The sequence below is a fragment of the Bubalus bubalis genome, chromosome 1, assembly GCF_019923935.1.
Source record: "Bubalus bubalis isolate 160015118507 breed Murrah chromosome 1, NDDB_SH_1, whole genome shotgun sequence".
Classification (NCBI taxonomy): Eukaryota; Metazoa; Chordata; class Mammalia; order Artiodactyla; family Bovidae; genus Bubalus; species Bubalus bubalis.
The window spans coordinates 177,553,657-177,579,052 of NC_059157.1; the positions used below are offsets into that span (position 1 = coordinate 177,553,657).

At 38.2% G+C, this 25,396-nt stretch overlaps 1 protein-coding gene across 3 annotated transcripts in view; it reads left to right on the forward strand.

The window, feature by feature from the left end:
- Positions 1-25,396, forward strand: part of STAG1 (stromal antigen 1) — a 507,863-nt gene that overhangs the window by 200,434 nt on the left and 282,033 nt on the right. For 2 of the 3 annotated variants that reach the window (XM_025291338.2, XM_044946850.1), the window contains exon 5: positions 22,571-22,667. The exons of the other annotated variant lie outside the window; for it this stretch is intronic. In XM_025291338.2, coding sequence (XP_025147123.1) covers positions 22,571-22,667 — 97 coding nt within the window. The remainder of the gene's footprint in view (positions 1-22,570; positions 22,668-25,396) is intronic. 3 annotated transcript variants of the gene reach the window in all.

The following is a 25,396-nucleotide window of genomic DNA, read 5'->3' on the forward strand; positions in this document are numbered from 1 at the left end:
TAAGATGGTATAGAAAAACCTGAATGAACTTCTGGCCAACTGTATAGCAGGCTCCATTTTCTCTTAAGTTTTCCATTATCAGCTCCTGCTGATGGCTTACTGAAAAACAGGTGGTCACAGTTAACTGTTATTTTAAAAACATCTGTTCAATGTGAGGCAAACTCCCTTAGTTTTCTTTAAAGTGTATACAGCTTCTTCCGGTCAAGTTTAATGCATGAACTCCTCTCCTGCCATATACTAGCTACACACTTATGATATGTTTGTGTCCCTCCCTGCCCCCACGTCCCTCCCTCCAAAAACCCTCAAGATTAAGTATTTTTGAGTATCAGCAACTATGACAAGTACTTTTTGTATCTAGTATACCACCTTCCACAGTAAAATGCATATATTCAACATTTAGTAAATAGTTGACAGTAACCTCACACCACTCAGAATGGCTGTCCTCTGAAAGTCTACAAATAGCAAGTGTTGGAGAGAATGTGGAGAAAAGGAAACGCTTGTACATGATTGTTGGGATTGTAAATTGGTACAGCCACTGTGAGAAATAGTGTGGAATTTCTTAAAAAACTAAAAATAGAACTGTATTATCCCAAGAAATCCAGTCTCTGCAATATATCTGGAAAAAATGGAAACACGAACTTGAAAAGATAGATGCCTCTCATTGCTCTCAGCAGCACTGTTTACAATAGCCAAGATGTGAAAGCAACCCAAATACCCAACTGTTGAATGGATAAAGAAAATATGAGATAGATATATATAGATATATATATATATATAGATATATATATATACACACACAATGGAATATTACTCAGCCTCAAAAAGAGAAATCTTGCCACTTGCAATAATGTGGATGGTCCTAGAGAATATTATGCTTAGTGAAATAAGTCAAAGAAAGATAATACTGTATGATATCACATGCAGAATATAAAAAATAATACAGATGAATATATGAAAAAAGAAGCAGACTCAGATATAGAAAACAAACTAGTACTTATCCTGTGGGGAGGGGAAAAGTGGGGCTATGGGATTCAGTTCAGTTCAATTGCTAAGTTGTGTCCAACTCTTTGTGACTCCATGGACTGTAGCATGCCAGGCCTCCCTATCCATCACCAACTCCCGGAGTTTATTCAAACTCATACTCCCGGAGTTTATTCAAACTCATGATGATTGAGTCAGTGATGCCATCCAACCATCTCATCCTCTGTCGTCCCCTTCTCCTCCCACCTTCAATCTTTCCCAGCATCAGGGTCTTTTCAAATGAGTCGTTTTCGCATTCGGTGGCCAAAGTATTGGAGTATCAGCTTCAGCATCAGTCCTTCCAGTGAATATTCAGGACTGATTTCCTTTAGGATGGACTGGTTGGATCTCCTTGCAGTTCAAGGGACCCTCAACACCACAGTTCAAAAGCATCAATTCTTCAGCGCTCAGCCTTCTTTATAGTCCAACTCTCACATCCATCCATGACTACTGGAAAAACCATAGCTTTGACTAGACGGACCTTTGTTGGCAAAGTACTGTCTCTGCTTTTTAATATGCTGTCTAGGTAGATTGGCTATGGGATTAAGACATACAAACTACTATGTATAAAATTGATAAGAGTATATTGTACAGCACAGGGAACTGTGAAAGTGAAAGTCGCTTAGTCGTGTCCTACTCTTTGTGACCCCATGGACTGTACAGTCAATGGAATTTTCCAGGCCAGAATACTGGAGTGGGTATCCTTTCCCTTCTGGAGAGGATCTTCTCAACCCAGGGATTGAACTCAGGTCTCCTGCGTTGCAGGCGGATTCTGAGCCACAAGGGAAGCCCACAGGGAATTATAGCCATTATCTTATTATTACAACTTTTAATGAAAATATTTGTAAAAATACTGAATTACTATGCTGTATACTTGAAACTAATGTGATATTTTAAATCACCTGTATTTCAATAAACAATTTTAAATAATACAAATGAATCTATGTACAAACAGAAACAGACTCACAGACGTAGAAAACAAATTATTGTTACCCTCAAAGGACAGAAGTAGTAGCGGAGGGACAGATTAGGAGTATGGGGCTAACAGATACAAACTACTATACATAAAATAATTAAGCAACAAATTTACTGTATATCACTGATTATTATATCAAATATCTTGTATTTGCCTATAATGGAATATAGTTTGGAAAAGAAAAGCTGAATCAGTATGCTGTACACCTGAAACTAACACAATATTGTAAATCAACTATCAGTTCATTTGCTCAGTCGTGTCTGCACTGGACTGCAGCACTGGACCCATGGACTGCAGCGCACCAGGCCTCCCTGTCCATCACCAACTCCTGGAGTCTACCCAAACTCATGTCCACTGAATCGGTGATGCCATCCAACTGTCTCATCCTCTGTCGTCCGCTTCTCCTCATGCCCTCAATCTTTCCCAGCATCAGGGTCTTTTCAAATGAGTCAGTTCTTCACATCAGGTGGCAAAGTATTGGAATTTCAGCTTCAGCGTCATCCTTCCAATGAATATTCATGACTGATTCCTTCGGATGGACTGGTTGGATCTCCTTGCAGTTCAAGGGACTCTCAAGAGTCTTCTCCAACACCACAATTCAAAAGCATCAGTTATTTGGTGCTCAGCTTTCTTTATACTATATAGTTTTTCTTTATAAAGAAAAATAAAGTATTTTTTACTTAGCGACTGCTAAGTCGCTTCAGTCGTGTCCAACTCTGTGCAACCCCATAGACAGCAGCCCACCAGGCTCTGCTGTCCCTGGGATTCTCCAGGCAAGAACACTGGAGTGGGTTGTCATTTCCTTCTCCAATGCATGAAAGCGAAAAGTGAAAGTGAAGTCCCTCAGTCATGTCCAACTGTTCGCAACCCCATGGACTGACTACAGCCTACCAGGCTCCTCCGTCCATGGGATTTTCCAGGCAAGAGTACTGGAGTGGGTTGCCACTGCCTTCTTCGATATTTCTTTATACTAAATCATACTCGATACTTTATTTTTCTTTATAAAGAAATATAAACTATATTTCTTTATACTTTATACTAAATCAACTATGCTGCTGCTGCTGCTAAGTCGCTTCAGTCGTGTCCGACTCTGTGTGACCCCATAGACGGCAGCCCACCAGGCTCCCCCATTCCTGGGATTCTCCAGGCAAGAATACTGGAGTGGGTTGCCATAAATCAACTATACATCAGTTTAAAAAGTGTTTTTAAATGTTGGAACTTTGAATCCCCAGGATTTTGTTTCTTTACTTAGAAGTAAATCAGTTTTTTCCTGAAATAGTATTGTTCACTAATATTTCCTTTAAAAGTCTTTAAAAATTAATTTATTTATATAATGCAACACCATTCAGAATCTTAGGCATTGATTTTGAAATTGCTGAAGTGATTGAGAAGAACAAATTACACTTAAGTGGCCAAGAAAATTCTAAAAATAAAGAGTAACAAGGGATTCTGTCTGCCATTTAGTAGACTGTAAAACTGCAGAAAATATTAATGTTGGTGATTGGCCCAACAACTGGAAAATGGATCCGCTAAGCACAAACAGACCTAAGCATATATAATAATTTGTTAAAAATTGTGCCCTTCTTATTTGTTTCTCTTCAAAGTTGTCACTTTATTAACAGCTTGAAAAAAAATGCAGAACTTTATCTCCTATAATACACCAAAGTCTAAGTGAGTAGAGTGTATTTCTGGTGGTCCATTGGTCAGGAGTCTGTCTGCCAGTGCAGGGAACACTGGTTCTGTCCTTAGTATGGGAAGATTCCAAATGCTGATGAGCCTGCATGCTCTAGAACTCATGTTCTGGGACAAGAAAACCCACCAGAACCAGAAGCCTGCACAGAGCAAGGAAGACCTGGCACAGCCAAAAAAAAATTTTTTTTAATGTAGTAGAGAATTAAACATACACAGTGATGTCAAAAAACAATTTGAAAAAAGTTATATGAAAAATAATTGGATTGAGAATGCTAAAAGCAAACTTAAAGCAAACGTTGTACTTGTTTAAATGTCTTTAGTATTTAGCCTTTTAGAATTATATAATATCTACTTTCTTTTTACTGTTTCTAATCTTAAATTCCAGTTTAATGTTTATATTTCTACTCAGCATATCTGTTTTTGTTTATTCACCTAGTGTTTCTCATCCATATCTTTATTTTCTTCCTTTTGTAAGCCAATTGGTTTATATGTATGTACATGATTTTTTTAGAGAAATCAAAGAATGCAGGGACTATAATTGCAATTTGTCATGACTTTACCTACTTACTCCCAGTCCTGCATCTCAAAATAATATTTTCATTTCTTTCAACATTCTCTTCTGATATTTATTCAACATAATTACTCACTTTTATTTTTGACAGCGTTGTGCTGATTGAATATGATGAACAGAAGGTATTAAATACAAGCAAGCCTTAGTTATATGCAAAATACAGGGCAGTAACTCAGAAACATTAGGGGCCCCATGGCCATCTCAGTTAAGTATTTGGGCATTCAGTGGTTGGGGCATGTCATCAAAATAGTGAACTAATGTGATGTTTTGTGGAATGTAAAGATGATCAAGATACCTGTGGACTGCTTTGGCGGTAGACTCAAGTGTTGCCCCTGATGGCTTCCTGGTATTCATGCTCTTGACTCATCCCATTGACTGTGTTGAGACCCGTGACTGGCTTCGAACCATCAGTTATAGCAAGGGTGATGGAATGCAATTCTTAAATTACCCTTTGTTATACAAGATTCTGTCTTGCTAGGCGATTTGGTCAAGGATTGTGATTGTTGGTTGACAAAGTATTTGATCATGTTGGGGAAGTCCATGTGGCAAGAAACTGTGGGCAACTTCTTGGATCTGGAACTTGTTTCCAGCAAATAGCAGGCGGTCAAGGTCCTCAATTCTTTAACCAACCACAAGGAAATAAATGCTTCCAACAACGTAAGTGAGCTTAGTAGTAGATTCTTTCTCATTTGCACCTCCAAGTGATAATGTAGGATAGTAAATGCCTTGATTGCAGCCTTGTGAGACCCTATGAGAGGATTCAGCTGAGTTTCTAGATTCCTGACTCTCAAAGATTGGGAGATGTAGGTAATCACGAAGCTGTTTATGACAGCTGGAAAATTAGCATAGTGCTGAGGCAACACTGTGGAAGTTGTACTTTCTTGTCCATTCCAGATAAAAAATACTGAGTGGTCCTTGTAAATAAGGAAAAAAGACATTAGCCAGATTGTGTGTGTGTGTGTGTGTTCAGTTGTGTCCACCTCTTTGCAACCCCATCAACTCTAATCCACCAAACTCTTCTGTTCATTAGATTTCCCAGCAAGAACACTGGAGTGGGTTGCCATTTCCTCCTCCAGAGGATCTTCCTGACCCAGGGATCAAACCCATGTCTCCAGCATCTCCTGCACTGGCAGGCAGATTGTTTACCACTGAGCCCACCTGGGTAGCCCAACCAGGTTGATAGCTGCATATCAATTGACAGGGTCTGCAGGTGCCATAGGTCACCAATTGATTAAGCTTACAATAATCCATAGTTCTCCCGTTTCCATCTGACTTTGGTGTTGGCCAACCTGATGAGTTTAGTAGGGATAAGATAGATTTCTCTACCTCTCCCTCTTTGAAGTCTTTGGTTAAATTCTGTAATTCCCCCAGGGATGTTGTATTGCTTCTAGTTTATTATCTTGGTAAGGAAAGGAAGTTCCATGAACTTCCTTCAGACATTCCTACCATAATGCCTCTTATTCCACAGGTCAGAAAGTTAATGTGGGTGTCTTCCAGTTGCCAAGTATGTCTGTTCCAAGTATATATTCAGGAACCAAGGAAATAATCACAGGTTGAATTCCTGGACCTTTTGGCCTCATTCTTGGTCAGGCTGGAGTTAACAACTCCATGTATATCACCTGACCAATGTATCATGTATCACCATAAAAATCTTTCTTAAATTAACTTCTGAACCACAGTGCCAGGAATTAAGGGCTATTCAGAGACAATGTTTATTAATAACTATTTCATTTTTATGATATATAATACCTCCAATTAGTGGCTGCAAGTCTCTGGGGAAGGTTAAGAGGAGGGTATATGGTGTGACTTAACTTCTGCAAGGTCCTTTTGTAAGGGACCTGGTTTCCACTTTATTCAGCTGACTCTGCATCTGTGAGCTAACTCAGATTTGGCAAATGAGAAGGCTTTAAGTTCTTGGTGAGAAGCTAACTTGATGAGAAGGCTTTAACTCTGCACTATGTGTTGGTGACAGACTTCGGGCTACAAGACCTAGCATTTTTCCTGTTATAAAAGTAAACATGGACTGCACACCTGTTTTGTTCCTGGGGGCACTGTAACCATTTAGCTGCTGCCAATGATAAGTACATCCCTGTACAGGTGGTAATGTACCCACCTTGTCTTTGGTGCTTAAGTATATCCTCTTGGACTGTGTTACCTTGGCTCTCATCATCTCCATTGAAGCCTGGAAGCTCTTCTTGATGACCACATTCCCTGCACTCTTACCAGGCTCACAAAGAGTAATCACAGACCTTTGTAAGGATGGTAGATGTCATTCCTCCCTGCACTAATGCTCTCTGGGCTCTCTTGTGTAACATAGATGAGGAATGGCAGTATGAAATTCTCACATGGTAAGTCCAGTTCACCTCCCTAAATCATTACATTCTTTACTCCTTCCTTCCATATCAGTGCCAAGAAAGCTCTGACATCTCAACCTTTAAATCCAGCTTTTGGTGCACTGATTAGATAATAATGATCACCACTTTCAGCTACATGAACTAGTGTATTAAATCTGTTCTCTCTGCTAAGTGTAACCATGTCAATTAATTTGTCCAGATGTGGCATTATATTTTACCCTCTGTGGTCAAATAGTTCAGGAATCCACTCTACACGTTTCTCTAGTTTCTTCTGGGTATGTAAGCTGTTTCCTCTTGGGTCATAGGGTGTACCTGTCCCCCCTGGATCATGCTGAGTTTTGACTCTAGTTGTGAATCTAATGGCCAAAGGAGTTGGCTGTGGCGGGTCTTTAGGAAAATGAGCATAACCCTTCAAGAATTTTTCCATGTGAGATTATCAGAAGATTTTTAAGCCAAAGAGGGCTAGTGTTCTTAGACACTGGAAAGCAAGCTATTTCCACCTGTATAGAGAAGGCTCCTAATTACTAGGGGAGGGTTAGGGAGTAGGGAAGGGGTCAAAACTGTTAGTTTCATTTAAGACCAACTAGATGCTCCATTCGAATTTCAGAATCTTACTCTTTCCCCGTTAAGGTTTTAATTTTCAGATGAGAAACTGGAGACTGAATTTAGCTGATTTTTGTAATTCAGCAGTGTACACAATTAAATTTTTAGTTTGACTTTCAGCAATGTCAGCTCTCTGGTTCTCACAATGTGACTTAAGGTGAGAGTTAATGGACTTGAACCTTTCATTTTCTAAGTGCTCACTTGTCATCATTACTACCATAATGGGAGGTATCCTGTGCTGTACTAAGTCATTCAGTCATGTCAGACTTTGTGACTCTATGGACTGTAGCCCTCCAGGCTCCTCTTGTCTTTGGGTTTCTCCAGGCAAGAATACTGGAGTGGGCTGCCATGCCCTCCTCCAAGGGATCTTCCCGACCCAGATATTGAACTCAGGTCTCTTATGTCTCCTGCACTGGCAGGCGGATTCTTTACCATTAGCATCACTTGGGAAACCCAGTGGCAAGTATAGTAGCCAGTTAAGTTCCAAAGGCATGTGCTTGAGTTGACACTTCATCACGATGAAACACAGCTGAAAGGTTCACTGGTTTCCTGAAACTGCTGTCTGCCATATATTACTAGCATTCCATTTGCTTGGCCAGGATCTCAGCCCTGTGCTTAATCCCCAGGACATGACCAAACCAGTCCCCAAATCTCATCTTTACTGGTTTATCATTTGGAACCATTCCCAGGACTATTTCTGTACCTATCTGGATTCAGTTGGGAGTTGTAAACGACAGAGTTTGAATTGGTAAAATGTATTATACATAATTACTAAACTATGATAGAAGAGTAACTATAAAGATGTAAAGATAACACTAAGTCTTCTAGGGCTGAAGGAGATTTCTCGAGGAAAGACAGCCTTGGAAGAGAGGGTTCCCTAGGCAGGAGTTCAGACCTTATTGGAGAAAGTGGAGTTAGAGCCTATTAAATAATAGAGAAGTTTACTGGATTGCCTTAACCAGAGCTGGTTCACAGTTACTGGGCAGCAGAAAACAATACTGAGTTATAGCCGTGTTAAGCATGGTAGACAGTTGTACATGAAAGATGGGGGCACTGCTGCCAGCATGAGACCTGAAGCATGCCAGTGTCTGTGTCAGTAGGCTTGCATCACAAGGGTAATCACTAATCCCAGGCTGGGGTTTAAGGTTGCCAAAGGACTGCACACTCTTGTCATGAGCCTGGGATAAACACCACTGGATTTCCTTTTATATAATTGCTGCTATTGGACTATATGTTAAGAGCAAGAATAACTTGACTGACATATGAAAAGGAAGAGAGGCCCCTTTCCTCTTGCAGTGTTCTTCCAGAGCTATATGCGAATAAAGCTTAAATAGTGCTTACTGTGAAAGAGAAGTAATAGTGCTTACTGTGAGAGAAGTATCTGCTCATTAGTACAGAGCAGATAATTGAAGGGTAACTTTGGAGTTGAGGCATAGTAAACTGGTAAAGTAGTAAACTGGTAACTGATGAAGATTTCCTTAAATGTCTGGTGTTGGCAGCTCTTTGCTTTCTTAAGAGAGAGGCAGGTTGGATGCTCTCTGTGTAGAAGTGGAGTTTGTATAGGCTTTCTGATACAAGATTTTATCTCGACTTTACCCTTTTCCTCATGAATTCCATTTTTATATTTTTGTGTTGAGATTTGTTTCCCCATTCACCTTCCAGGATTTTAAATTTATTCTTTATAGTGATTATTCTTAAATTGGTCCAATGAATCTTTAAATTTGATAGTCTTTTTTTTTTAACTTCCAGAAAGTCTTTTCATGCTTTAAATCTTCCATCTGTTTCATATATACCCAATTTTCTTTTTTCCTTCTTGATTGCTGAGTCTTTTAGGCATATTATTTTGCTTTGCCTTCTTAAGACTTGTTTTAATTTGGGTGGTCAAATCCAATTATTAGGATCCTTCCATTGCCAGAAATTCATGAATATTGTGTGTTGCCATGGCCTCCATTCCTGTGAATATCACACTAACCAATAGTTCCATTAACTGGATAGTGTTTTCCCAGCTTTAGGAGTTAGGAGGCAACTCACCTTACAGTAATAATCCCCTGTAGTTCCTCTGAGGCCAGGAATATAAAATCTTTACATTAAGAGAACTGATATTTAAAATATCACTTTAATGTATTTGTACCATTTTACTTACATATCACTATTATAGTACTTAACTTCAGACCTAGTTAGGTTATCATGTTAAACTGAAAAGTATACTTGTTGAAAGTGCTTTCTATTTCAAGAGCTGAATAATACAAAACAAAAGAAAAACAGAACAAGATTAGTGTCAAGTGTGAAAGTGGTTTATTTTTCTGAAAAATGACATTGAAATGACATTACAATAAGTGATTCCATTCCTAACTCAGGAATAAAATCTGCCCTGTCACATGATGGGTCACAGCATTTTTCTGAGTTTAAAAACAAATTTCTCTAAGCAATAATACAGTTGGGTAAAAGGACAGTGATAAGGTGATCAGACTGCCCGGAAACTGCAGTTAACACAAAAATCAACAAGAAAGAGCAGCCTTTAGAGAACTCTGAAAGAAGAATATTTTAGCTTATATCTGAGGTTAAAATAACAATCTAGTTTCATGGAATAATAAAAAACTCTTCTCAGTCTACCTATGTCATATTTATTTTTTTACTTGCATTCAGAGGAAACATGTAAATGGTATTAGTAAAAGCAATGTTGAAAAAATATCTAAAATCTTTCTTTTAGGTTTACATTATGATGCTTAGAGGCAAATCTAAAACTCATTTTAAACTATGATATTGACTGTTCCACATTTTTTTCTGTTTCCTGTTCTTATCCATGACATGTGTATTTTTGCTTTAGTTTTTCTTTCTCAGTTTTTAAGCTATACTTCTAACTACTATAAATTTATTATACTGTCCTATATGTGTAGAATGTTAAAACGTATAGCAAATGTCATGATTTTTGTCACTTCTCTGTTATCTGTGTTTCAGGTGCTGGCTTATGGTTTTTTCTTTGAGGATCTCTAGCTTCTCAGAGATTATCATTTTAGTAAAGTCTTAGATTTAAACTTTTTGTAATGAATTGAGGTCAAGCCTGTCAGTGTCACAGTTTGAATTTTTGCATATCTTTTTCTGTGCTACTATAAATGCGTGTGTGTGATATCATCTAAGAGTAGAATCATATAGTTCTCTTTTCACTTAACATGTCACAAATAACTTTATATCGTTAGTGCTAACATATTGATATAGCTCATTTGTATAGTTATATTTTATTCTGTACACATATAATGTAATTTTGTGAAATGTTCTTTTATAAATATTTTAGATTGATATTTTTGTCCCAGTAAGCTGTACTTAACGTATCCAGGCAGGTGAGTATTTTTTCTATGTAGGAAGAAGAAATACATAAATATTTATAGACAAGAGGGCAGATTTTGGCAGACATGACTGGCCACTTACCAAATTTATTTTTCCTTTTTCATAGTGGATAAAGTTCCAGGAAGGTACTGGCCAAAACAGACTTCATGCTTCCCATTTATCTAGATGTGGCTAGTTTATACGTTCTTGCTAATGAAGTGTTAGACAAAGTATTATATACTACTTCCAAAGCTGAATTATAAAAATCTGCCATGCTTTTCTGTTTTTTTCTTCCATTAGCTGGCTTTGGACTTCTCATGATCAACCTTGGAAGCCTCTTATAGAGGATGACCTTATATGACCTTATAAGGTGCTAGAGGATGATAGAGCCTCTGTCACCTTAGCTCCCAGAGAATGATTGTGTGACTTGTATTTTATATGTTCTTCTGTCTGAGAGATTGTGGGTGTGTTATTAGAAATGCTTTTTCTTGTAATCTTGGAGTAATATCTTTCTCTGCTCCTTAACTGAGGGCAACCAACATTTAAATGTAATGTGTGTTTCTTAAGGTGGAAGCTTAAATCATTGGTTTAGAACTTTCTTTTGTTATAAAGTATGTGAAGCTATAAATTTCCCTCTAAGGACTGTTTTAACTGCATTCTACAAATTTTGATATGTTGTACTTTCATTATCATTCAGTTCAAAATATTGCCTAATTACCAAAACATTTGGGATATTTCAGATAACATTTTTGTTGCTGATGTCTAATTTGAATCCATAATGTTCTGAGAATTTTCCCTGTGTTTTTTTATCCTTAAGAACTCATAGAGGCTTTCTTTTAGGTCTTTTGGTGGAATGTTCAGTGTGTAGCTGAAAGGAGTGTGTATTCTGTAATTGTTGGTATTGTGATTGTATGTTGATTAGATCATTAGATCATGCTTATTAGCAGTGCTATTCAAATCTTCTATATGTTTACTATTTTTTGTGTTTGCTTCTTCCCTCAGTTACCAATAGAGGTGTAGTAAAAATCTCGCCTATGGTTGTCTATTTGCATATTTTTCTTTGTAGTTCACATTTTGCTTTATGTATTTGGGGAGTCATTATTTGGTATATAAAAATTTGTAGTCATTTTATCTTCCTGATTATTTAACACTTTATTATTATAAGGTTTTTTAAAAAATCTTTGTAATATTCCTTGTCTTGATTTCTTTGTCTAATATAACAATCATAACAGCATTTTATAGTTAAAGTTTGCATGGTATACATTTACTCTCCATTTTACTGTAACCTATATGTGCTGTTATATTCCAGGTATGTCCTTGTAAATATTATGTGATTGATTTTTATTCAGTCTGAATTTTCTGTTTTTTCAGGAGTAGTCTTTATTAGTCTATTTGCTTGGTTTTGTTTTAGTTTTCTTTGTTAAGTTTTTATGTTGCTTTAATTTGAAGGTATCTTTTTGCCATATACAAAATTCTGGATAGGTAGTTTTTTTATTTTCTCCACCTTTATTGAGATATACTATATGTGTGTATTGTGGAGAGAGGAATACTAATTCATCCATGAGAGAGGAGGAAATCCTGCCATTTGCAACAACTTAGATGAACCTTGAGGCTTTTGTACTAGGTGAAGTACATCCAAGAAAGACAAACACTGTGTAACACTTATATGTAGAATATAAAAAAAAGAAGATACTGAAGTTATTTCCATATTTTGACCATTGTGAATGCAGTGAACATAAGAGTGTGGATATTTCAATAAAATCCTGATTTTATTTCCTTTATATATATACCCATAAGTGGGATTTCTGTATTATATGGTGGTTCTAGTTTTTAATTTTATGATGAACATCTGTACTGTTTCATGTAGTGGCTGTACTAGTTGACATTTGCACTAACATTGCACTCTCACCAATGCTTGTTATGTCTTATCTTTTTGATAATAGCCATTCCAAACTGGTGTGGCATTAATATCTCATTGTGGTTTTAATTTGCATTTTCTTGATGATTAAATGATGTTGAGTGTCTTTTCATGTATTTCCTAGCCATTTGTATGTCTTCTGTGTAAAACTATTCAAATTCTTTACCTGCTTTTAATTGGATTGTTTTCTATTAAAGTTAGTGATTTATTAATTTTATTTAATATAGAAATTCAGTTTTACATTGCATAGAAATGCAGCTGTTTTCCTTATGTTGGTTTGGTATCCTGTAACTTATTTGTTGCATCCTGCAACTTGTTGACTTGTTTTTTCATGGAGTCTTGAACATCTTCTATATGGAACATCATTATCTGCAAAAAAATTTTTTTATTGCTTCCTTTTCTATTTGGATACCTTTTATATATCTTTTAAAATACATTTTCTTTTTCTTGACTGCTTGCTCTGGCTAGGAGAGTTGAATAGGAATGATGATAAGAGTGTACTTTTAATCTTTTATTCTGTTCATGTGGTGTATCACATTTATTTTTCCATTTTGCACTATCCTTGCATCATTGGAACAAATCCTGATTAGTCAAGGTATATGATCCTTTTGATATATTGTTGAGTTTGATTTGCTAAAATTCATACAGGATTTTTGCATCTGTGATCAGGAATATTGGCATTTTCTTATGGTATATTTTTGTCTGGCTTTGGTATCAGAGTAATATTGGCCTCATAAAATTGTTTGGAAGCCCTCCACCATCTTCCTAGAATGTTTGTTATAAGTCACCAGTGAAGCCTTCTGGTCCTGGACTTTGTTGTGAGGTTTTTAATTACTGATTCAATCTCCTTGCTAGTAACTGGCTAGTTCAGATTTTCTATTTCATCATGAGATAGTCCTTCTAGGTTGTATGTTTCTAGGAATTACTCATTTTTTAAAATCAGGTTTAATTATTTATTTAAATATTTGGCCCCACCCTTGCAGCATGTGGGATCTTAGTTCACTGACCAGGGATTGAACCCACACCCCCTTTGTTGGAGGGCAGAATCTTAACCACTGTACCTCTGGGGAAGTCCTGAAATTTAGTAATTTTTTCCCTAGGTTCTCTAATTTGTTGGCCTATGATTGTTCACAGCAGTCTTTCATCATCCTTGCATTTTTGTGGAATCAACTGTAATACCTCTTTTATTTCTGAATTTGTTTATTTCAGCCTTTTTTTCTTGATGAATCTAGATAAAGATTTTGTCAGTTTTGTTTACTTTTTCAGAGAACCAGTTCTTGATTTCTGCTTGAATCTTTATTATTATATTTCTGTCTCTCCACTGATTTTGAGCTTAGTTCCTTTAAATTTCTTGAAGTATAAACTTAGGTTGTTAATTTGAGCTTTTTCTTGTCTCTTGAGATGGGTGTTTATCGGAGTGAACTTCCATCTTAGAACTGCTTTTGCTGTATCCCATAAATTTTGGTCTGTTATATTTCCGTTTTCATTTTTCCCAAGAGAAAGAGAAAGCAATAGAGAGGAACTACAAAAGCAGCCTGAAAGCAATTAATAAGGTGGCAATCACACATACATATCAATAATTACTTTAAATGTGAATGCAGTAAGGTCTGTAATCAAAAGATACAGTAATAGATAACAAATTTCTATTTATACCAATAAAACTGTATCTCTTTAATGTATTATGTATTGAATTCTTCACTATAATCCTTATATTCTTCAGTTTCAAAATTTGTTTGGTTCCTTTGTTTTTTGTTTCTTTGTTGAACTCATTTTGTGCTTGTATTTTTTTTTTTTCCTGATACATTAGTTTTTTATCTGTGTTCTCTTATAGCTCTATGACCATCTGCAGGGTGATTATTTTGAATCTCCTTGTCAGGCAAAGATCTCCTGGATCGGCCAGTTATTGTAGGCTTACTATGTTCTTTGGTAGAGATATATTTCCCTAATTCTTCATAATCCCAGTTGCTTTGTTTTCATGTCTGTTCATTTGAAGAAGCAGTTAACCTCTTCCAGAATTTATAGACTGAATTTGATAAGGGTCAGCCTTTCACCTGTGAGTGAGGGTACACTGGCACATGCTGTGACCCTGGGTAAGTGATGCAGGGTGACAGTGTGGGGAACATGTGGTAGTTTGGATCCCTGTGGGCATGATGTGTATTTAGCTCAGGCCACTGGACTACACACCATTGACAACTGTGTGGTTCTTGCTCAGCGCTGAGAGGAACCTTGTAGTAGTTCTAAGCAGGGCCTTCACTAGGGATTTATCAGCTAGGGACCAAGGCAGGCTGTTGTAGAGGCCAGTTGCAGGCATACATACAGTGATGAGGGCCACTGCAGGCAACAAGGATTGGTGCTAACTATGGCCCCATTGGCTAAACTGGAGTTCCTGGCCATCAGTGTCATCTCCTGTGGTTGCACACACTCTGCTCACATGTGCACACTGCTTTGAAGGCTGGCAGAGGTCATTGGGCTGGGTTGTGCAGTGCACAGCTTGGAGTGGCTAAGTATAGGTGGACTTGTTGGTACTGGCCAGTGACAGGAGGCAGGGCCTTATCTGGGCCCACAAGAAGCTATGGGGTGCCTTCGTTGTAGGTGCTCGCACTGGTGGCTGCATATCCCTCCCATCCCTTCTGTGCATGCTCACTGCAGGGGAGGCCAGTGATGGATGTCAGTCTGGTAGTGCACAGTTGGAGGGACAATCTCTGAGCATGAACACAGTGGTCTGGTTCAGTGTAGGGAGGTGGTGTTAGGCTGGTATTTTGCATTTGTGCAGCTGCAGCAGCCCCAGTTGGCTGTAGGTGTGGCTGTCTGGCTCCTTGGTGGGTAGATTCAGGGGGCTGGCATCTTAAACTCTCACAGCTGTAGAGAGCTATAACATATTATAATCTTTCCTCCCCTCCTCCATTGTGTATGTGTGTGTATTTCTTTATTTTATATATTTATAAAATATGAAATATCCTTATTTATAAAATAGCCACTGTAGTGGCTACAGTGTAGGTTTGGTATTGGCGGGAAAAGGGTACAGAGAGACTCAGGCAGTTGGCATCAATGAACACAACCACAAATACCTGTGGGGGGAAAGCTGGCAAGGTCTGTAGGGGTCTACAGTAACTATGGTGGCCTTTGGCTTTCTCGTTGGTGAAATTTGCTGAGTTTGTCTGAAGAGCCGTTCTGTGAACTGTGATACCTCTGACTGCTTCTCTGTTAATAATATTACTTCTGTTTTTATTCCTTGTTCATAGCTGGGTCAATAACATCTCAGGTTGCTGGGCTTGGTGGAATGAAACCAAAGCAGAACCTCTGTACCATGCTAAGGAAGCTGGTCAAGTCACCTCACACTCCTTTTCTTGGCAAGAAGAGTTCTTTATAGCTGTGGAAGATTTCTTCTTAGCACTGAAGGGTGCCAGTTTGGGGGATGGGATGATGCAGGCAAAATTAAGTTAACCTTCATTTTCTTCTAATGTGAATGTTCTCAGTTTTGTTGTTCTTAAAACTTCGTAAGTGGACTATAGGGATCTCCTGGATCTTTTTTTGTTCTTGGATAGCTGTTCAGTCATTGGTTGGTTTGTTTTTTAAAAAAAGATTTAGTTATTTATATATGGCTGTACTAGATCTTCCTTGCTGCTTGAGGACTTTGTCTTGCAGCAGGCAGGGGCTACTTTTCATTGGAGTGTGTGTGCTTCTCATTGTGGTAGCTTTTCTTGTTGTAGAGCATGGGTTCTGTACTGCAGCATATGGGCTTAGTTGCTCCGCAGCATATGGAATCTTTGTTCCTCTGCCTGGGATGGAATCCATGTCCCCTGCTTTGGCAGGAGAATTCTTAACCACTAGATCACTAGGGAAGCTCCAGACATTGATTTTTATGGGATGATGGAAAAGCTGGGTTTTATTCCAACCAATAGGCAATTTTTCTTTCTTTCTTTAAATATATCATTCCATTATTCACTGGCTTTTATTATTTTCTATGAGAAGTGTGCCATATATCTTATCCTTTTATCTCATGTATGTACCTTATGGGTTTTTTTCCCTCTTCATTAAATGTTCCCAGCTATTTAGTTTTGATGTACCTTATGAAATTTTTATTTTATTCTCCTCTTCACCTATCAGCCAAGGCCCTGTAAATTCTGACAAGTTGTATCTTCCATGTGCTTGTGTCCATACTTGGTAATGTCTCTAACAGTTATCAGTCTGCCAGTCTAAGAAAGGCTTATCTTTTTGGAGTTAACTGTTTAGATTCTTAGGATGAGATGATTGTATGGCATCATCAACCTAATGGACATGAATAAGCTCTTGGAGATAGTGAAGAATAGGGAAGCCTGGTGTGCTGCATTCCATGGGGTTGCAAAGATGCAGACACAACTGAACAACTACCACCACCATTGTATTTTCTTTATACTTTAAAAACAAAATCTACCAGATGCTAATGTGTTGAGAGAGAGTTGTTATATACACCAGCTTTTAATAAATGGTCTTCCTCTTAAACATAGAAGGAAATATGATTGCTCCTCAGATCACTAAAGAAGAGAAATGTTCAGTCAGAATGGGTTAAAATAAAATGGCTGATGAAATCTAGAATTGGTCATGTGTGGAGCACTGAATATCAATATCATATGTTGCTGGAGGAAGTATAATTTAATATACCTGTTTTGGAAAATAGTATGACATCGTGTACTAAACCTCAATGTACATGTATTGTTAATAAGTCTGCTACTAGGTATGTATACAGCAGAAAAAATGTTTATGTGAGGATATGTGTATAGTTGTGTTCATAATAATTTTATTTGCAATAGCCCTAAAATGGAAACAACACTCATGTACATCAGTAGTAAATTGGGTTATAAGATAAAGTATGTTAAGTCAATGAAACACTGTCCAGCAGTACAAACAAGGAATTACTAATAACACATAGTAACATGACCAAATCTCACTGATAAAACACTGAAATAAATCAAACACCAAAAATAATAATATTTACATGAATTTCAAAAGCATATCTATTGTTAAGGAATAATAATTAAGTTATTTGCTTGCTGAATGGTTACTAACTAGAAGGGAACATGAGGCAGCCTGTTTGAGTTCTGGAAGTGTTTTTTATATATGCATTTTGGTTATGGTTATACAGGTGTATGTACATGTAAACTTTCTTCAAGGAATACCTTAAGATTTCTGCATTAATTATACATAGTTGTAGTTAAGTACAGAAATTTAAAACTTTTAAAAAAGTAATTTTTATCTATTTCTTGTGCTTCCCCTTCACCCCCAGCAAAACTCTCAATAGTTATGCCTGGTAGTATGCTAAGTGGAATTACATTAAATTTATCTAACAATTTGGAAAGACTTTCTTCATGCAGCATGAAGCTTATTTAATATGGAACTTATTTAAGTCATTTTCTATAACCTAAAGGTGTTTTTATAATGATCTTCATTAAAATTTATATAGTCCTTCAATTTGTTTTTAGATGATTTTAGTTGTGAGCAGCATTCTCAATCCATTTATATTTCATAATATTCCTAATGTTCAAATTTGATTTTGTACTTTTATCTTTTGTCAGTTGTCAAATTTTTTATTAATCTTTAAATCGCATTAGTAGAGACTCAGTAGAAAAGGAGAATTGTACTTATTGATATTTTACTAATTTTGCATAAACTAAAATCTTTATGTGTTAAATGCTTAGGGACGCATCCTTGCCCCATTCTTCTTAGAGCTGAAAAGTGGTAAAGTTTCCACAAGAAATATGTTTTGGCCTTTGTCTTTATGTTGTTTACCAACATATCCCATAACCCCAGTTTTTCTAGACATATTTTTATTACGCATTCAGTTCAATTCAGTCGCTAGGTCGTGTCCGACTCTTTGTGACCCCATGAATCGCAGCATGCCACGCCTCCCTGTCCATCACCAACTCCCGGAGTTCACTCAAGCTCACGTCCATCAAGTTGCTGATGCCATCCAGCCATCTCATCCTCTGTTTTCCCCTTTTCTTCCTGCCCCCAATCCCTCCCAGATTCAGAGTCTTTTCCTATGAGTCAACTCTTCCCATGAGGTGGCCAAAGTATTGGAGTTTCAGCTTTAGCATCATTCCTTCCAAAGAACACCCAGGGCTGATCTCCTTCAGAATGGACTGGTTGGATCTCCTTGCAGTCCAAGGGACTCTCAAGAGTCTTCTCCAACACCACAGTTCAAAAGCATCAGTTCTTTGGCGCTCAGCTTTCTTCACAGTCCAACTCTCACATCCATAAATGACCACTGGAAAAACCATAGCCTTGACTAGCCGGACCTTTGTTGGCAAAGTAATGTCTCTGCTTTTCAATATGCTATCTAGGTTGGTCATAATTTTCCTTCCAAGGAGTAAGTGTCTTTTAATTTCATGGCTGCAGTCACCATCTGCAGTGATTTTGGAGCCCAAATAAATAAAGTCTGACACTGTTTCTACTGTTTCCCCGTCTATTTGCCATGAAGTGATGGGACCAGATGCCATGATCTTCGTTTTCTGAATGTTGAGCTTTAAGCCAACTTTTTCACTCTCCACTTTCACTTTCATCAAGAGGCTTTTGAGTTCCTCTTCACTTTCTGCCATAAGGGTGGTGTCATCTGCATATCTGAGGTTATTGATATTTCTCCCAGCAATCTTGATTCCAGCTTGTGCTTCTTTCAGCCCAGCATTTCTCATGATGTACTCTCTGCATATAAGTTAAATAAGCAAGGTGACAATATACAGCATGACGTACTCCTTTTCCTCTTTGGAAGCAGTCTGTTGTTCCATGTCCAGTTCTAACTGTTGCTTCCTGACCTGCATACAAATTTCTCAAGAGGCAGGTCAGGTGGTCTGGTATTCCCATCTCTTTCAGAATTTTCCACAGTATATTGTGATCCACACAGTCAAAGGCTTTGGCATAGTCAATAAAGCAGAAATAGATGTTTTCCTGGAACGCTCTTGCTTTTTTGATGATCTACCAGAAGTTGGCAATTTGATCTCTGGTTCCTCTGCCTTTTTTTAAAACCAGCTTGAACATCTGGAAGTTCATGGTTCACGTATCACTTAAGCCTGGCTTGGAGAATTTTGAGCATTACTTTAATAGCATGTGAGATGAGTGCAATTGTGCAGTAGTTTGAGTATTCTTTGGCTTTGCCTTTCTTTGGGATTGGAATGAAAACTGACCTTTTCCAGTCTTGTGGTGACTGCAAAGTTTTCCAAATTTGCTGGCATATTGAGTGCAGCACTTTCACAGCATCGTCTTTCAGGATTTGAAATAGCTCAACTGGAATTCCATCACCTCCACTAGCTTTGTTCATAGTGATGCTTCCTAAGGCTCACTTGACTTCACATTCCAGGATGTCTGGCTCTAGGTGAGTGATCATACCATCGTGATTATCTGGGTCGTGAAGATCTTTTTTGTACAGTTCTTCTGTGTATTCTTGCTACCTGTTCTTAATATCTTCTGCTTCTGTTAAGCCCATTCCATTTCTGTCCTTTATTGAGCCCATCTTTGCATGAAATGTTCCCTTGGTAGCTCTAATTTTCTTGAAGAGATCTCTAGTCTTTCCCATTCTGTTGTTTTCCTCTATTTCTTTACATTGAGTGCTGAAGAAGGCTTTCTTATCTCTTCTTGCTAGTCTTTGGAACTCTGCATTCAGATGCGTATATCTTTCCTTTTCTCCTTTGCTTTTCGCTTCTCTTCTTTTCGCAGCTATTTGTAAGGCCTCCCTAGACAGCCATTTTGCTTTTTTGCATTTCTTTTCATGGGGATGGCCTTGATCCCTGTCTCCTGTACAGTGTCACAAACCTCCGTCCATAGTTCATCAGGCCGTCTGTCTATCAGATCTAGTCCCTTAAATCTATTTCTCACTTCCACTGTATAATCATAAGGGATTTGATTTAGGTCATATCTGAATGGTCTAGTGGTTTTTCCTACTTTCTTCAATTTGAGTCTGAATTTGGCAATAAGGAGCTCATGGTCTGAGCCACAGTCAGCTCCTGGTCTTGTTTTTGCTGACTGTATAGAGCTTCCGTATCTTTGGCTGCAAAGAATATAATCAGTTTGATTTTGGTGTTGACCATCTGGTGATGTCCACGTGTAGGGTCTTCTCTTGTGTCATTGGAAGACGGTGTTTGCTATGACCAATGCGTTCTCTTGGCAAAACTCTATCAGCCTTTGCCCTGTTTCATTCCGTATTCCAACGCCAAATTTGCCTGTTACTCCAGGTGTTTCTTGACTTCCTACTTCTGCATTCCAGCCCCTATAATGAAAAGGACATCTTTTTTGGGTGTTAGTTCTAAAAGGTCTTGTAGGTCTTCATAGAACCATTCAACTCAGCTTCTTCAGCGTTACTGGTTGGGGCATAGACTTGGATTACTGTGATATTGAATGGTTTGCCTTGGAAACGAACACAGATCATTCTGTCATTTTTGAGATTGCATTTCGGACTCTTTTGTTAACCATGATGGCTACTCCATTTCTTCTGATGGATTCCTGCCTGCAGTAGTAGATACAATGGTCATCTGAGTTAAATTCACCATTCCAGTCCATTTTAGTTTGCTGATTCCTAGAATTTTGACATTCACTCTTGCCATCTCCTGTTTGACCACTTCCAATTTGCCTTGATTCAGGGACCTGACATTCCAGATTCCTATGCGATATTGCTCTTTACCGCATCGGACCTAGCTTGTATCACCAGTCACATCCACAGCTGGGTATTCTTTTTGCTTTGGCTCCATCCCTTCATTCTTTCTGGAGTTATTTCTCCACTGATCTGCAGTAGCATATTGGGCACCTACCGACCTGGGAAGTTCCTCTTTCAGTATCCTATCATTTTGCCTTTTCATACTGTTCATGGGGTTCTCAAGGCAAGAATACTGAAGTGGTTTGCCATTCCCTTCTCCAGTGAACCATATTCTGTCAGACCTGTCCACCATGACCCACCGGTCCTGGGTGGCCCCACAGGGCATGGCTTAGTCTGTGGTTCTAGTGTGATTTGATTGACTAGTTTTCTGTGAGTATGGTTTCAGTGTGTCTGCCCTCTGATGCCCTCTTGCAACACCTACCGTCTTACTTGGGTTTCTCTTACCTTGGACGTGGGGTATCTCTTCACCACTGCTTCAGCAAAGCGCAGCTGCTGCTCCTTACCTTGGACGAGGGGTATATCCTCTTCAGTGCCTCTCCTGACCTTGAACATGGAGTAGCTCCTCTAGGCCTTCCTGCACCAGTGCAGCCATTGCTCCTTGGGCGTGGGGTAGCTCCTCCCGGCCACAGCCCCTGGCCTTGGGTTGGGTAGCTCCTCCAGGGCGCCGCCCATGACCTCCGACGTGGGGTAGCCCCTCTAGGCTGCTGCTGCGCTGCTGCAGCCTGGGACTCTCGGCCGCCCCCCCTGACCTCGGACGCTGGGTAGCTCCTCTCGGCAGTTCCTGTGCCATTGCAGCCTGGCACTCTTAGCCGCTGCCCCTGACCTCGGACGTGGGATAGCTCCCCTTGGCCGCCACCCCTCGGGCATGGGGTCCTCCTGGCTTCTGCCCCTGACCTCGGACGTCGGGTAGCTCCTCTCGGCCACGTTTGTGCGCTGTCGGAGCCACCGGCGACTTCCCTGGTGGCTCAGACAGTAAAGCGTCTGTCTACGATGCAGGAGACTCGGGTTTGATCCCTGGGTCGGGAAGATCATCTGGAGAAGGAAATGGCAATCCACTCCAGTATTATTGCCTGGAAAATCCCATAGAGGAGCCTGGTAGGCTACAGTCCATGGGTTGCAAAGGGTCAGACACGACTGAGCGACTTCACTTACTTATATGAGGTTTATTAAGCATGGCTCCAGGATTTTTATTAGATACCTTTTGAGATCTGGTATTATAATCATTTAGTTTTCTTCTTTACATTGTTGATTAATTGAATTGAGTTCCTAATGTTGAATCATCCTTGTGTTCCTGGGGGAAAAATGTATTTTATTATATATGGTCTTAATTTTGTATTATATATATAATTTAATATATATTATACATGTGATTTAATTAAGTAGTTTTCTTGTTTAAATAGCTGCACATAGAAAACCAATAATTTATTGAAAATTCATTTGCTGTAATATCAATAAAAATTTTTTTCTTTCTTTTTTTTTCCCCCCTCCACAGTCTGTGGTCGATGACTGGATTGAATCATATAAACAAGACAGGGACATTGCACTTCTGGATTTAATCAACTTTTTTATCCAGTGTTCAGGATGTCGAGGTACAGAATGTTGGAATAAATGATGTACACTGAGACTTTGTCAGTCCAGAAGTTTCAAATTTACTTTACCTTGTGTTAATCATTTTATAATTCATTCTGGAATTCATTTCTAGTCTTTTGTCATTAATTTATTTTATTTAAAAATATTTCTCTTTTTCTTAGTTTAATTTTACTCATAACAGATTTCTGAAATTTTAATGTTTTGAAGGAAATCTGAAATTAAGGAGTTTGTGATTTGACTTTTTAGATCACAAGATTTTATAGTTAATGTTTACTGGTATTATTTGTATCTATGCTCTATGTTGTGAACTGTGCCAGTTGCTAACATTCATTATTTTGAATCCTTATCTTGTAGATGAAGTTCTTGAAGCTTAAATGTTTGAAGGTAACATAAATATGAAAATCAGGTTTAAGTTTACAATCATTTGGAATCCATAGACAATTTACTAAAAAGTGAAATTTTTTTATCATATTAGTAGGTAACTGATAGAGATCTTTTTTCTCTAGAATAAATATTAACAGGTTAAATTGTACTGTATCGGATAAATCAGTTGGTAAACACCTTTCTTTGCTAATCAGTGCAGAAAGGTGATCTTCTATTGAGATCACTGATCAAATTGATTTCTTGAAGGCTTTCTTATTTCTATGAAGTTATCACTCAGCATATTAACATAAGAATTTTATCAAATATTTACCAAGTACCTAGGTTATTGTTCCCATGTATGTATGTATATATATATTATCAAGACAGTCTCTGCCCCAGTAACTATTAGAATATGTTTAATTTTTATTTATTTTTTTAATAATTTCTGCTTTAATTTTTTTAATGTCCTTTCTACTCTGAGTTTATTTGCTATTTATTTATTTGGCCATGCCATGCAGCATGCGACATCTTAATTCTAAGCTGGAAATCCAGCCCGTTGCCTACTGCAGTGGAAGTGTGAAGTCTTTTTAACTGGACGACCAAGAAAGTCCCTGTTGAGTTTTTAGTTTATTTTTTTTTCCCCTGTTGAGTTTTTAAAGATGGATGTTTTGCAAAGAAAAGGAGGGAAATATACCAGTACTTCACTGAACTGCTCATTACCAGGAGACTAATAAAGTTGGTTACAATTTAATGACTGTTTGAGCTTGGCAGTGTATGTGCCAAGCTGTGTGCTTTACATAGATTAGCTCATTTGGTATTGGTTTGACACTTCTATCAGTCAGATATGATTTTTATTCTGTCGTTCAAGAAACTAAGGATTCAGGGCTTAGGTTAGTTTTTGCACATCATCCAGTTTTTAAGTGCTGAATTCACGATTTAGATTCAGGCTTGTCGCTATCTGGAGTCTCAGTGTCTAACCACAAGGTGTAGTGTAGGAATAACAAGGAGGAGCTTCTGATTGAACCTAGGTTGTGTGTTTCTGTGTATGTGTGAATATGGGGATATTTGTAAGAAAGTGCATCTCAAAGGAACAGACTTGATACTGGAACTGAGGTGTTGCGTAAGAGTAAATTAAGGTGGAAGAGAAAGGTCCAACTTGACAGTTGGTGTAAAAATTCCAGAAGAGAAAGTACAGCACACTCTAGTGCGTAAAGAGAGTTTGTGGCAGCAACCTGGAGCATAGAGTTAGATGAGGATTGGCAAGAGATTAGTTTATTTTAAGGAAAGTGAGTTTGTTAATTTTACAGTCTTAAACTGGGAAAGGCAAGTACTGAGTGAAGTGCTTTACATATGTGGTCTTGTCTAATCTATGTAAGTGTCCTGTTAGAATGAGTTTTGGTTTTAAAACAAATGGTAGTCTTAAAATTTTTTGCTTCTGTAAATTGTTCGTATGGTTCAAAAAAAAAAAAACACACAATAAGAGAAATGTAAATTAAAAAGCCTTTACTACTTCTTGCCTTCCCATCTATCTCCACAGAGTTACTTCTTAACTCCTTTGTTGTATATCCATCTGTCTGTCTGTATGAGTAGGAAATGTATGCTCTTTTCTTCCTCACCCCTCTCACACAAAAGATACTGGTGTATAGAGAACTTTCTTGGTTTCCTGCCTTCCTTCCCTTCCCTCACATTTCTCCCCTTCCTCCCTTTCCCTTCCTTTTCTTCTCTTTCTTCCCTCCTCTCCATTTCCTCCCTTCTCTCTCCCTCTTTTCCAGCATCAAAGCATTCCTTTTTATGTGTGTACAACAATTTATTTAACTAGTTGTCTGTTAACAGCGCATTGACTACTGTCTGTTGTCTTTTGTTCTTACAATGAGTAATTTCGTGTGTACCTCATTTGTTCTTTTTTTTTAATTTTTTATTTATTTTAATTGGAGGCTAATTACTTTACAATATTGTATTGGTTTTGCCATACATCCACATGAATCCGCCACGGGTGTACACGTGTTCCCCATCCTGAACCCCCCTCCCACCTCCCTCCCAATACCATCCCTGGGTCATCCCAAGTCACCAGCCCCAAGCATCCTGTATCCTGCATTGAACCTGGACTGGCGATTCGTTTCTTATATGATATTATACATGTTTCAATGCCATTCTCCCAAATCATCCCCCCCCCCCCCCCACCCTCTCCCACAGAGTCCAAAACACTGTTCTAATACCTCATTTGTTCTTTGTGGCAGAATGAATATCTGTAGGTTATTATATTTTCAATTATATTAGATATTGCCAAGTTTCCTGTTATGGAAATTATGTCCATTTTACTCCTATCAGTAATATATGAAAATATCTGTTTCTATTTGGTCTTTTC